The sequence below is a fragment of the Eutrema salsugineum genome, unplaced genomic scaffold (assembly GCF_000478725.1).
Source record: "Eutrema salsugineum unplaced genomic scaffold, Eutsalg1_0 scaffold_2, whole genome shotgun sequence".
NCBI classification, from domain to species: domain Eukaryota; kingdom Viridiplantae; phylum Streptophyta; class Magnoliopsida; order Brassicales; family Brassicaceae; genus Eutrema; species Eutrema salsugineum.
Window position 1 is genome coordinate 19,038,399 of NW_006256829.1, and position 14,244 is coordinate 19,052,642.

The 14,244-nt window shown below is 38.9% G+C and overlaps 2 protein-coding genes across 3 annotated transcripts; one reads left to right on the forward strand and one right to left on the reverse strand.

Annotated features, from left to right (window-relative positions):
* The first annotated feature begins 2,620 nt into the window (after positions 1 to 2,620).
* On the forward strand, positions 2,621 to 7,050 carry LOC18016390 (exocyst complex component EXO84B). Of its 2 annotated transcripts, none has more exons than XM_024155839.1 (7): positions 2,621 to 2,999; positions 3,565 to 3,662; positions 3,894 to 4,914; positions 5,333 to 5,851; positions 6,071 to 6,259; positions 6,353 to 6,489; positions 6,573 to 7,050. In XM_024155839.1, exons 1-7 carry the CDS (start codon positions 2,859 to 2,861, stop codon positions 6,727 to 6,729), a joined length of 2,262 nt encoding a protein of 753 aa, XP_024011607.1. In that variant the 5' UTR covers positions 2,621 to 2,858; the 3' UTR covers positions 6,730 to 7,050. The 2 variants fall into 2 exon arrangements, with proteins under 2 accessions (XP_024011607.1, XP_024011608.1); XM_024155840.1 differs by lacking the exon at positions 2,621 to 2,999 and adding an exon at positions 3,430 to 3,474.
* Positions 7,051 to 7,481: 431 nt separating this feature from the next.
* On the reverse strand, positions 7,482 to 8,396 carry LOC112086661. The gene has a single exon (XM_024155633.1). The coding sequence runs from the start codon at positions 8,394 to 8,396 to the stop codon at positions 7,482 to 7,484; it is 915 nt and encodes a 304-aa protein (XP_024011401.1).
* Between the last annotated feature and the right edge of the window lie 5,848 nt (positions 8,397 to 14,244).

Sequence of the window (14,244 nt, forward strand, 5' to 3'; positions counted from 1 at the left end):
TCTTTTATTTTTTAAAAAAATCTTCTATATTATTGATAAAAAATAATCTCTCTATGTTATTAGTGTCATTATTGACGTACGAAAAAATTGAGTTTATTTTTTAAAAATAAATTCATGGTAGACGTGAAATAAAATCTATATGATTTAAGCAGGTAACAGTTTGTGAGTTATGGAAAAAATAAAATCTTTGGAGTAAACATATGTTTGTTACCTAATAGAAATATTTTGCTGTATCCAGACTAATACCTTATAATAAATACTATCTACTGTCTATATTTTTCCTACTTAGGTTAAAATAATCCAAAAAATATGGCAAATGTTACTTGCTTAATTTCATCAATCCATAACTATTTTGTTTACAACTTATTGAAATTTGGTTGTTAAGCTGATTATCTCCATAAGTTGCTAGATTTGTTATATCTTTTTTTTTTAAAAAAAAATAGACCTACTATATTAATAAAAAATAGACTTTCTAAGTTACTAGTATCATTATTGACGTATGGAAAAAATTGAGTTTAATTTTTAAATTAAAATTATGTTAGACGTGAAATAAATTCAGTATTTTTACTAATATATGATTTAAACAGTTAACAATATGTGAATTATGCAAAAATATAATCTTTGGGGTAAACATATGTTTGTCAGAATAAATACTATATACTGTCTATTTTTTCCTATTAAGGATAAAAACATCCATATAACATGTCAAATGTTACTTGTTTAACTTCATGAAATCGATAGCTTTATTCTTAATTTATTGAAAATTGGTTATTGAACTAATTATTCCAAGAAAATTGCAGTGTGTAACCATCAAACAATCTATAATCAAGTTAATAACAAATAAAAAACTTAACTTGATATTTTCTATATTATATTTATGAATACCTTTTTATCTTTTTAATTAATATTTTTCTCTTTCTTTTTGTCTTTTCTTTCATATCTTCTTTTTATTTTTTGGTTTCTCGGCCACCACTTTCTCTTCAACTGCTTACTTTTTTCCATCTCTTTTTTTAAGGCGATATCGACCGGATTTGTCGCATCACAAATCTCTCCAATCTACTAAAACACCCAATACTTCTTTCATTGATGCACCATTGCTAATCAGTGCTCTCCCGCCAACGAAGCTTCTTACAAAGCCAAAAGACTTCAGGCCATTGGAACCCAAATTAAGGTTGACCTTTTCTTCTGCCACATGTGATCTTTTCCTTCTCTGTCGATCTTATCCGCTGTTTATCTCATAGAGCCTCTCGTTTAATGCTTCGTACACACTCAAATGGAGGCTATCTAATTGCCTCCAATTAGAGCTATGATATATTCAAACTCTTGTTTATATGATTTGTATATATAATGGATTGTACACTGGTTTAAATGATGTAATATGACTATTTTTTAATGTTAGTGTAGTCTATACTATTTTACAAAAATGTTATTCATATTTATGTGAATATTTGTAACTGTCAAATTAAATTCTGTATATTAATTAATAATTCTATTTTTTGTATAAAATGTCTATATATATGGATGAGCAAATTCTTTGTTATTTTCTATTTGCTAATTTTCATGTGTATAATAGAATGTTTTATTTTCTTCTAAAAATAATTAATTTAGTGATTAATTTTCATGTCTATAAAAAATATTATATATATATTACTCTTCCTCTCTTATTATATTCATCTCTTCTTCTAGTCTATTATACTTATCAAATCCATATTATTTTAGAATTTTTTTCATTGTGATTAATGTAAATATTTATAATTTTTAATTCAAATCTTGATATATAATGTATTGAAAAAGTCGGTTTATATATAAAACACATAGATTGTTTATATTAACTTACACATGTTCTATCTGCGACACAATTTTTTCTCCTTTGAAGTTTGAACCATTGAAGATGTGATAGAGAGAAAAAGAGTAATACAAAATACATAAAAATAGATCAACTGGTTTTGTGGAGTCCAAATATTCAGTTTTGTATAGACAATCTATTTTGTATAGTGCATGGATTTATCCCAAGTTGTTATATATGTAAATTCGGTACCACCGTTTTAGATTATCAAACTGTTCTAGGTATCTAGACTGGCAACAATAAAAAATAGATAATCTATTGTTGTAAGTGGTTAAATATGTCTTTGTTGATTATATATTTTTAAATAAATCTGCTATATGTTGATTAAAAATAGATTTTCTATGTTATTAGTGTTATTATTGACATATGAAAAAAAAAATTGGGTTTGTTTTTCAAAATTAAAGTTATGTTAGATATGAAATAAAATAAGTATCTTTTTGTACCAATATATGGTTGAAACAGTTAATGGTATGTGAGTTATGCAAAAAATTAAAATATTTTGATTAAAAATATATGTGTCAGAATAAATATTAATAATTATTTATTTTTTCTACTAAAGATAAAATCATCCAAAAATTATAGACAATATTAATTACTTAATTATCGAATATACATAAAATAATATGTTTTTTATTCGTTATTAATTGGTTATTCATTTGATTAATCCTTATCTCTAATAGTGTGTATAAAATAAACTTCATTTTTCAAAATAGCTCTTAAATATATATATATATATTTTTTTATTTTTAGAGAAAATCGTTGTATAGCAGACGAAAAGGCTAAGCTGCCGTCGTTTGCTTAATTGCTGGTTGCCAACTCGATCATCTTCTACCCACCGCCACTAATCTTATCATCCTCTGCTCTCTCAGACTCCGATCTCTAGCCTCTACCTCAGATCTATGCTTAATTCTCCCTAACATAATCGCATAGCTGCCCTTCTGGGCTGGTGATCTGAACCAATACTCTTTCATTTTTAGGTTTTCTCTTTTCTCTGAGGACAGGAAGGGTTTCGATGGCGGCGAAGACGGCCAGATCAAAAGCTACACCGACGAAGGAAAACGGTGTTAGAGTCGAGGAAGGCTTGAGTCTGTTCAAGTCTGATAAGTTCGATGCTGATGCTTATGTGCAATCCAAATGTTCTATCAACGAGAAGGTTTTTTCTTTTGTTCTTTAATCATTTCATGTTTTTCCCCCGTTAATTTTCTGTATTCACTAGTGAGAATTTCTGTAGATTTCGGATTATGTCGCATGATTCTTGTTTTGGAGGTGATTTTAGGAAATCGTAATAGTACAATAAATAATTTGTAGTAGATTGTGTTAGCTCGAGAAGATGATGATCAGCGTAATCTACTCTTGCTTGTATCTATTTGCTTATGATCTGTTGGGAATTTGAAGGCAGTCTGCGAATTATGATTATCTAAAAATGCTGATAGATTTTAGCTTGTCAAATGATGATCAGTGTAGTACAGAATCTGTTGTGCTCGTTTACTGTTTTTCAGAAAAGAGAGTATTTCATCACAGTATTGGACAGAAAGGATTTCTCGTATGTTAAGGTCTCTTTCTGTGATGGTTTTACAGTTCTGAGGGAATGGTGTCTAGTTCACTACAAATGAGTCGTATTCCATAAGGTTGAACATAGATTTTTAGATTACTAAGCTGGAGTTTTTTTTCTTCCCGACTTATGTTGGGATGGTGACATAGCTCTGTTCTGTTTGCAGGATATAAAGCAGTTATGCTCTTATCTATTGGATTTGAAGAGAGCTTCTGCTGAAGAAATGCGGCGAAGTGTTTATGCTAATTATCCAGCCTTTATACGGTTAGTTATTATCCTGGCTATTTTAAGTGGTTGGTTGATTACTACCTAATGAATTTTGTTTTAAGTTAATATGATTAAAGAGCTCTACTTTTTCAAATGTAATTTCGTTTCTTAAGGGTTTTGGTGAATAAATGTGAATTTTGTATGTAACTTATTTTCCTGACAATACCTGATTGGCTTTTCTTAGTGGTGAGTTAATTTGAGCATTGAAAAATCTTATGTTCTGTGCAGCACATCGAAAGAGATATCGGACTTGGAGGGGGAGCTATCATCTATCAGAAATCTTCTCTCCACTCAAGCCACTCTAATTCATGGCTTAGCAAATGGAGTTAACGTTGACGACGATAAAGTATCTGATGGGTCTCTCGCAAATGGTTCATTGAATTTTGACGAGAACGGCCTCTCTGATCTGGAGAAATGGGCTACAGAATATCCTGACCAGCTTGATGCTTTATTAGCTGAAAGAAGGGTAGATGAAGCTCTGGCAGCTTTTGATGAGGGAGAAATTCTAATATCTCAGGCTAACGAAAAGCACACTTTAAGCTCTTCTGTACTTTCATCTCTTCAGTATTCTATCGCTGAACGCAAGCAAAAATTGGCTGACCAACTTGCCAAAGCTGCTTGTCAACCTTCAACTCGAGGCGGGGAACTTCGGTCAGCAATAGCAGCTCTCAAAAGGCTTGGCGATGGTCCTCGAGCCCATACCGTTCTTCTTGATGCCCATTACCAGAGATATCAGTACAACATGCAAACTCTTCGTCCATCTAGCACCTCATATGGAGGGGCTTACACTGCTGCACTCTCTCAGCTTGTGTTCTCAGCTATCTCTCAAGCTTCGAGTGACTCGCTGGGAATTTTTGGGAAAGAGCCAGCATATAGTTCTGAGCTTGTGACTTGGGCTACTAAGCAAACAGAGGCGTTTTCCCTTCTTGTTAAAAGGCATGCATTAGCTTCTTCTGCAGCAGCAGGAGGACTAAGAGCCGCTGCAGAGTGTGCACAGATAGCTCTTGGGCATTGTTCTTTGTTGGAAGCTCGTGGTTTGTCCCTCTGCCCAGTGCTTCTAAAGCACTTTAAGCCTATTGTGGAACAGGCATTGGAGGCAAATCTCAAACGAATTGAAGAAAACACTGCAGCTATGGCTGCTGCAGATGATTGGGTGCTGACTTATCCTCCTGCTGGTAGTCGTCATGCTAGTACAGCATTTCAGAATAAGCTTTCATCCAGTGCCCACCGCTTTAATCTGATGGTCCAGGTAGGCAATCTTGGTCAAACGCTTTTCTCAGAAAATTTCAGCCTTTGTTTTCAACTTGTGTTAGACAAAATAAAGTTCTTAGAAATTACAGACATACTAGAAGTTGGATTATCTTTCACTCATAGACGTCATGTTTGTCACTCCTCGATATGCCAGTATCCCAAGAAAATTGCTTATAATATGAGTTTACAAAGCAGCTGCGAAATTGAATAGCCTTGTGGATGACGATTGATTAGAACTCGCTCTAGAGTATGGCAAGGCCTGAAACTGTTGCTTAACTGCATATGCATCCCCATTGGAAAATTATTTATGAACTCTATGCAGTACTAATTCCGTCTTAGCTACTCATAGGCAATGCACTGCCTAGTCGATTTTAATGGATTTTGGAGAGCCTTTTGATACTGGTATTTTGGTGCAGGACTTCTTTGAGGACGTAGGACCTCTTCTAAGTATGCAGTTGGGAAGTAAAGCGCTGGAAGGTCTGTTTCGAGTGTTCAACTCATATGTAGATGTGCTGATAAGAGCACTTCCTGGTTCGATAGAAGAAGAAGAGGCAAATTTTGAAGGTTTTGGTAATAAGATTGTCCAAATGGCTGAGACCGAGGCAAATCAACTTGCATTACTTGCAAATGCATCATTGCTAGCGGATGAGTTACTCCCACGTGCTGCCATGAAACTCGCCCCTCTTGATCAGACTAGTCACAGGACAGACGACCTAAGGAGACCTGCTGACAGACAGAATCGTAATCCAGAACAACGAGAATGGAAGAGGCGTTTACTTAGTACTGTTGACAAGTTAAAAGATGCGTTTTGTCGCCAGCATGCCTTGGATCTCATTTTTACCGAGGAAGGAGATAGTCATTTGTCTGCAGATATGTATATAAGCATGGATGGAAATGGCGATGATGTGGATTGGTTTCCATCTCTTATATTCCAGGTGATTGTGGTTTTATATCCATCAGTCCAGTTAGCCTATATAAAACGCGCCTAGGTTGTTGTAGTCACTTGCGAACTCTTATTGGCTGCTTCAGTGTTGTCTAGGTTAATCTATGATTTATCATGGTCTATCTGACCGCTTCAAGAACATGCTCTTTTTTTTTCCATTTTTGTTTTTAGCATATTCTTATACTTAGGGTGTTGCATCGCTGGAAAACAGGAACTTTTTGCCAAACTTAACAGGATGGCAAGTCTAGCAGCAGATATGTTTATAGGAAGAGAAAGATTTGCCACTTCTTTGCTGATGCGATTAACAGAGACTGTGATCTTATGGCTTTCTGGAGACCAGAGCTTTTGGGATGACATTGAGGAAGGTCCTAAACCTTTGGGACCTCTTGGCCTACGGCAGGTTTGTAAACTCGTTCTCGCTTCTGTATAAGTAGATTTTGCGAGCATCGAAACTGTTATGTACCTTTTTTAACAAACCTGCATTCTGTTACAGCTGTATTTAGACATGAAGTTTGTCATATGCTTTGCATCCCAAGGTCGCTACCTATCAAGGAATTTGCACAGGGGCACTAATGAGATAATATCTAAAGCCTTAGCAGCTTTCGCTGCAACAGGACTGGATCCGTATAGGTATGTCGGTTTTGGGGGATTTCTTGCTACGTTCTACCTTTTTCTTGTAGTATAAATGAATAAACATGGTTTCGAATGTGCAGTGAGCTGCCAGAAGACGACTGGTTCAATGAAATATGTATCGATGGGATGGAAAGACTCAGCGGTAAGGCAAAAGGCAACAATGGGGAAGTCCACAGCCCGACTGCTTCGGTTTCAGCTCAATCTGTTTCATCAGCGAGATCTCATGGCAGCTATTGAACCAACCGCGTCTTGCATTTGTAAAGAAGGTGAGTGGTAATAACTTTTGATCGTCTCTACTCAGCTCTGAATTTCTTTTGTAGAGTCTCCAATTACTGATGGGATGATGATTCTGGGGTTTGTAAATGTGGTTGAGTTGAATATGTTCTCTTATATCTCTATTGATGCATTCTTTTTGGGTTAAGAAGTGAAGAGAATGTTGATCGATCTTTACTCTCTATGTTACACTCTTTCTCTTTTGGTAATGGATTTGATGTAGCAAAGTTGTAAGCTCTGTAGATTCAACAAATCAAGTGACTGTACTCAGCTCTGTTGTGAAAATATCTCATTTTCTTGCGGTCGTAAATACCGAGTTATCGCAGTGTTCGAGTGATGTGGTTAGTAAGAAAAGTTGCAAATAATATTGAAAATAAAATAAGATCGATAATTAGACGGAATAAAAGGAAAATATTTGAAGTTGCGCAAACTTGACGAAAAAACTTCAAAGTTAACAAATTTGATATTTTGTAACAAGTAACGATGGTCAAATTTGATATTTCGTAATAAAGTATTAAGTTGAGTAACCTCAGGGCTGACTTGGCCAAATTATCGGACGAACTTATCTTGGCCACTTTTTCTTCAAATCTCCACCTGTAGCCACGATCAACCTGATGCATCTGAAAGTCAAAGACCTACTATTTTTTTTTTTTTGTCTAAATGTTAAGATTTATTCCAATTTTCTGAATTTTACACTGTATATGCTGAAAAGCTTATTACAACAAGCAAATAGAAAAGCTAAAAGGGGGAGCAATAAAACTGAAATAAACTTGGAGAAGGGAAGATGAGTTAACGTTCGAGGCAGGGAAGGAGAAGAGCCTGTCTCGAATTAGGCGGTCGAGGGCGGAGCAGAAATCAGCCGGAGAGGAGAATACCGACTTGAAGATCCGTGAGTTGCGCTCTTTCCAGATTGAATACACAAGCGCCTGCAGTATAACTTTAACAAGAGTGGCGTGAGAGCGGTTGCTGCCGTGAAGGTGGTTGGAGATCCACGAAGCAGCAGAAGAGATATCCAACGGAGGGTTAATCCTGATAGGTTCGACGAAGCGCTTCCAAACTGTAGCCGAGAACTGACAGTCAAAAAAGAGATGACCATGTGATTCATTACCCCTAGAGCAGAGGACACACTCAGCACTAACATTCAATCCCCATTGCCTGAGTCTATCTTTGGTCGGTAACCTTGCAAGGAACGCCAACCAAGTGGTGAACGACCATCGAGGAACATTTTCTTTAAACCAAAGAACACGATGCCAAGGGACCGCCGGATAATGGTCCCGAATTTGCTCCCATGTCGCCTTAGATGAAAACCGAGGCGCGAATAGACCTGCAGAATTGCGCCAGAGAAAGCAATCACTCCCCCGCGAGAGAATAGGAGGAGAGATTGCAGAGATGGCAATCTGAAGTAACTCTGTTTCTTCCGATCTAGCTGCCGGCAAATTCCACTCGCCATTTCTGGTGGCGTGGATAACTCGTGCTTCCAAACGAATCCGTAACTCCCGAGGACCTCTCTCCCCGATGAAATGTATGAGAGGCCCCAGATCCATCCAAGTATCAAACCAAAAAGAGGCAGTCTCACCATCGCCAACCTCACATCGCAGGAACTCTGCAAGCCTGGGCTTCAACTGTAGCATGCTCCGAACAGTACGAGAGAAACGACTCGAATCTTCTGCAAGCCAGAAGTTTTTCCTGCCGAAGACATGCATATTAAGCCACGCGACCCATAAAGAGCCCGCATTGGAGAACATATTCCAAATTTGCTTCAGCCTGAAAACCAACTCAAAATCCTCCAACCGACGAATACCCAATCCTCCTTCTGACTTGGGCTTACACACATCCGCCCAAGCAACCCGAGCACCGCGGGAAGAAGATGCTTTGTTTTTCCACAAAAACGCCGCACATAACGAGTCAATCTTAGCGTAAAAGGTCTTAGGCAGGACAAACACAGTGCTCCAGAAGTTTACCATGCCATAGATGACCGAGGAGATTAGTCGTATCTTACCCGCGAAGGAAAGAAACTTTGAAGTCCAAGAGTGCAACTTACTTGTGATCCTCTCTATGAATGGTTGGAGAGTGGCCATACTAATCCTGCGGGGATTTAGAGGAAGACCCAAGTATCTGGTTGGAAATTTTCCCTGCTGAAAACCCGAAATACCCGCTAACACAGCTCTCTGAATATCATCATAGCCTCCAAAGAATATCTCTGATTTGCTGGCATTCATATCAAGCCCACTGATCCTCTTGAATTCACCCATGACATCCTTGAGGCCAGAAAGAGAGTGCCTAGAACCATCACAGAAGACGAGCAGGTCATCAGCGAACAACAAGTGCGTTAGCCTTGGATTCGCGCATTGTGGGTGTAACCGCATCCCATCCTGATCCACCTTTTTGTCCAAAAGCTTTGTTAGACACTCCATCACCATAATGAATAGATAAAGCGAAATTGAGTCCCCTTGGCGAAGGCCCTTCCGACCCGGAAAAAAACCGGCAAGTTCCCCGTTCACCGCAATAGAAAACCGCGGAGAAGAGATGCACTCCTTAACCCAGGTAATAAATATCGGAGGAAAGCCCTGAGCCTGCAGAAGTTTAAGCACAAAATCCCAACAAATAGTATCAAATGCTTTCCTGATGTCAATCTTAACCATACAGCTCTTAGGAGATGATGTTTTTTCATAATTCCTAATAAGTTCAGAAGCGAGCAACACATTTTCTCCGAGACTCCTCCCCTTAAGAAAAGCCGCTTGGTTCTTACTAATACATTCCTGCAGCACCGGTTTAAGCCTGTTGGCAATGATTTTGGAGATCAGCTTGTAGACCACATTACAGCAGCTTATTGGACGGAAATCCCCAAGACTACAAGCTTCCGGATGTTTCGGGATGAGGGCAATAGCGGTGGTGTTGAGATCCTTCAGAAGTCTCCCATTCCTGAAGAACTCCTTCACCGCAGCACATATATCAAGGCCCACTGTTTCCCATGAAGCACGGAGGAACTCCACTGAGTATCCATCTGGACCAGGGCTCTTATTCAGAGGCATCGAGTAGACGGTTGCTCGGATTTCCTCATCGGTAACCTCCTTTTGCAACGCCGCATTGTGATCTTGGGAGCATCTAAATGGTAGTAGGTTTTCCAGGTCCTCCACCGAACAAGGAGAGGTTTGGAGGTCAGTATTCCCAAGAATCTGCTGAAAGTATTCGACCGCATGCTCCTTTATATCCTCTATGGAGCTGAAGATTCTGCCCGAAGTATCCTTTAGAAGGTGAATATGATTCCTTGTAGCCCTCTGGTTAGCCGTTCTGTGAAAGAAAGCAGTACCTCTGTCTCCCTCGTTTAACCACTGAACTCTAGACTTCTGGCGGAAAAATTTTTCTTCTGCTGTTAGCAGAGTTTGCCATCGTGCTCGCTGGGCATGCTCCTCTCTTGCAATCGCCACTGTGGGGTTAGTTAGGACTGCTCGTTGGAGCTCTTTGACAATTTCTGCCTGTTCCCTCACTCGCAAGGAGATACCACTATAATGACGCTTATTTATCCCACGCAAGACCTTTTTAAGAAGCTTCATGGATCTGACAATCTTAAACTGCAGAGTTCCTTGAATGCTGCCACAATTCCAAGCCTCGCTGACCGAGGGGTGATACTCTGGGTGATCAATAATATGATGGAAGAACTTAAAAGACTTGCGAACATGCCTCCTCAATGTCGGAACATGAAACAAACATGGCGAGTGATCAGATTGCTGAGGCTCTAGGAACTCAGCATATGCTTCCGGGTACTGAATAGCCCAATGGTGATTAATTAAGGCATGGTCAATTTTCTTTGATGTCGGATTCTCGTCTTGACTATTCCACCAAGTAAAAGATAACCCTTTTGTTTGGGCTTCAAAGAGCTCTGCATCTTGCAAAGCTAGGTTCATGTCATCGATCCCAGATGTGTCAACTTCCACGTCCAAATGATTAGAATGCTGCGAGATTCTTAAGATTTGGTTAAAATCTCCAAGGACAGCCCAAGGATGCGATGAGACAAGGGTAGAAGTAGCAATCTGATGAAGCTCCTCCCATAAAGAAACCCTCTCGTCCACATGGTTGAAACAGTAAATAAAGGTGACCGTAAGACTAACCTCCAAGTCCCCAATAAAAATACCGCAGGTGACAGCTTGAGCCGACGCCTGATAAACCATCACAGAAACACGTGGATCCCATACTACTACAATCCTTGCCGTGCTGTGATGATCAAAATTACCAAAAAACCTCCACCCCCGAGGAATAGCTTGAGATATTCTACTACTATATGCTTGTTGTATATGAGTTTCAGCAAAAGCTCCAAAAAGCAGCTTGTGAATATTAATCCAGCCTTTAGTCATACTGTGGCGTCTTGCACTGTTCAGACCTCTTACGTTCCACACAAAAAACATGATGATTATATACTAGTGATTTGATGTAGCCTTGCGGCCACTCTTTCGGCGCGAGACCAAAAGAAACGGAGCTTCTACCTCCTCCAAAACATGAGACTGATCCTTATAAATGGTAGTCGACACCACCTCTGAACAACTTAATAGCTCACTCGTCTTTTGTAGTGCCTGCTCATGACCATTTGGTGTCGAATGAGACACCTCCAAGATGCCCTTGGCTGGCAATGTATCACCATCTGATCCTTGATCGGAGGGCAGATCAGGCGTACTCATCTTACTTGTGAGAACATCCGAGGATGTGTACATCTTCTCCACACCGCCCTCTTTATCACTCTTTCCATCTGTCGAAGCGGAATGATCAGATAATAGGCGCTTCTTTAGGCGTCTATTGCGAGAGCGTCCAGGTCTAGATCGCCTCACTCGTGGCCGTTCCCGCTGTACACTACTACGAGCAGAACTGAGAGATCGTCTGTTACTCTCGCGATCAGTAGTGGGAAGGGAAAACCTTGAGCGGCACTTATTTCTATCATGCCCAAGCTTTCCACACGAAGCACACTTTGAAGGAAGCCAAGGGTAGGACACAGCTATCTCCACCTCCTTGCCATTGGAGAACCCAGAAAGGATCTTCTTTGGTAGCTCCTTCCGTAAATCAACACGCACGTAGACCTTAGCCACATGAAAATTATCCTTCCTCTCAGTTTCCGGTGCAAGTGAGACTGGTTTTCCAACCGCAGTAGCAATCCTGGCTAAACTTTGTCTGTTGAAGAGTAAATACGGGACATCTCAGAACTCAACGGGCACCACGGCGGATGTCAGCGGCGGCTGTTCTGGATCAAAATCAGATGACCATGGGGCAACGAACATGGGGTAACCAGCAATATGCCACATACTTCTGCTTAGCACTACTTCCTTCACTCGAGGGTTGATCACCTTCAAGAGATAAGAACCCTGCCCAATATTATGAACGAAAATACGAGGACCTGAACGAGCCCAAATAGCGTTAACAACGCCGATTATCCTTCCCATTTCCGGAGCGTCACCGTGGAATCTGGCAAAGATAAAATCCTTAAACTCCTCCTTCGCAGACTCCACATTCTCATCCGGAATCAAAACAAATGGCACCCCAGATACATGCTCGCTCGGGGTTCCTATTTCGTCTAATAAGGATGACTCTTTAAACAGCTCTGACGAATTACGAGGTGGAGCCGCCACCGTAGCAACAGGCGTCTCACCCGGTAGACAGCCTGCAGAAATTTCCGTTGTAATCGAACCAGGACCGGAGATGAGAACCTCAACAGTCGGTGGAGCATCGAGAACCTGAGACTCGCTTGGTTGAGAAACCACAGATGACGGATCTGCGCTCAACACAAGAACAGAGGGTGGGATCTGGGGCTCCGACTCCGAAACTTCAGAAGGAGGCGGAGTCAGAGCAGAGGGAGCGGTGGGAAGAGAGCTTCCAGCCGCCGCGAGAGATTTGTTCTGAGCTGCAACAGCCGCCGCAATTGCAACGCGGGAGAGACGCATAGATCCAGAGATGGGGGGCTGGAGACGGTGCCGATGCTTTCCCATGGGAAGGAAGAGAATAGGGAGAAACCGAAGAAGCCACGATGAAGAAGAGGGGAGGTGAGAAGTTCTCGCCGACGGAGTGAGTCCGACCGACGGCGGCGGCTAGGAAGGAAACCCTAAATCGCCTTACAAGAGAGAGAAAATAAAGGAGATTCTTATATGACAAATATTTACTCTAAAAAATACTGAAATCGAAGTCAAAGACCTACTATGTTAGGAGAGAAGAAGAGAGAAGAAGAGAGAGAAAAAATGATTCTGTTATTGATGGTTGAAACTTGAAAGTGATGATTACATTGGTTTCCTTAGAGCATCTCCAATGTATTCCTCCATTTTTATCTTCAAAATGGGGAAATTGCAAAATGGAGTTGGATTTCTCTTCAATGTATTTCTCTATTTTCAACTCCAAAAAAGTATTCTGGGTATATTCTTTCTTTTTATTTTATTGTTAATTACTAATAATGCACTCTATTTATAAAAACTACAAATGAATCAATTTATTTTTTTTCTCTTAAAACTTTCATAAATTATAATATTATTCTAAATTCAACTACTATAATATAAAAATAACATTACACACCATTTAAAATAAGAAAACAAAGTACATTTTAATTTAAATATCACCATTTTAATTTAAATATCACCAAGTGGCATAAAAAAATCTATAATGAAAAGAAAAATCAATGTTGAACATCAGCTGTTATCAACTCAGCAAAATCCGCCTCAATCTGGTTCATTTGGACAATATTTTAATGATCTTGGTGGATCTGGAAGCAGTTTACCAGATTTTTATTAATCAGTTGTTGTAATAAATTTATTTTATGTTATTTGTAATTTCAGTACTTCTTATGTATTTTTAATTTTATATTATTTCTAGTTTCAGTTAATTTTCTTATATTTTTTATTTTCTATTCTCAAATTTTAAAATCTATCTATCTTTAATTTTAAATTAAATATATATAATATAAAGGATTAAATTATAATTTAAAAATATAGTTTTAAGAATTAATGAAAAGTAAAGGATTATCTTGTAAATAAAAAAGTTCACCTGCAAAATGGAATTGAAAATGGGGTTACTCTATATTTGGAGAAAAAAATGGCATTTCTCCATTTTGCAGGTGAAAATAGGGTAGGGTTGGAGAAGAATTTCCTCCAAAATAGCATTTGGAGGAAGAAATGGGGTAGGGTTGGAGATGCCCTTAGAGCATCAATAATGGTGGCTAGTAGTGGCTCTTAGAGGGTTTTTAGGTGGAGTTCATGGGTCTTTCCATTTAAAGTAAAAGAATAAAGTCCAATTTGGTTCTAATTTAAAGATTTTTAGAGACGTTTTTTCATGGGGTTTATAATGACATTTTTTATTTGTTGGTCTTTTTTCTCCATATATTCTTCTTTTCTCTTTCTTTCTCTCTTTTCTCTTCTTCTCTTCTTCGACTTTCTCTCTACTTCGACCTTCTCTCTTCTCAAAATTTATTAAAAAAAAAAATTTGGGATGAACCCCATAAGGGATTCACCATTA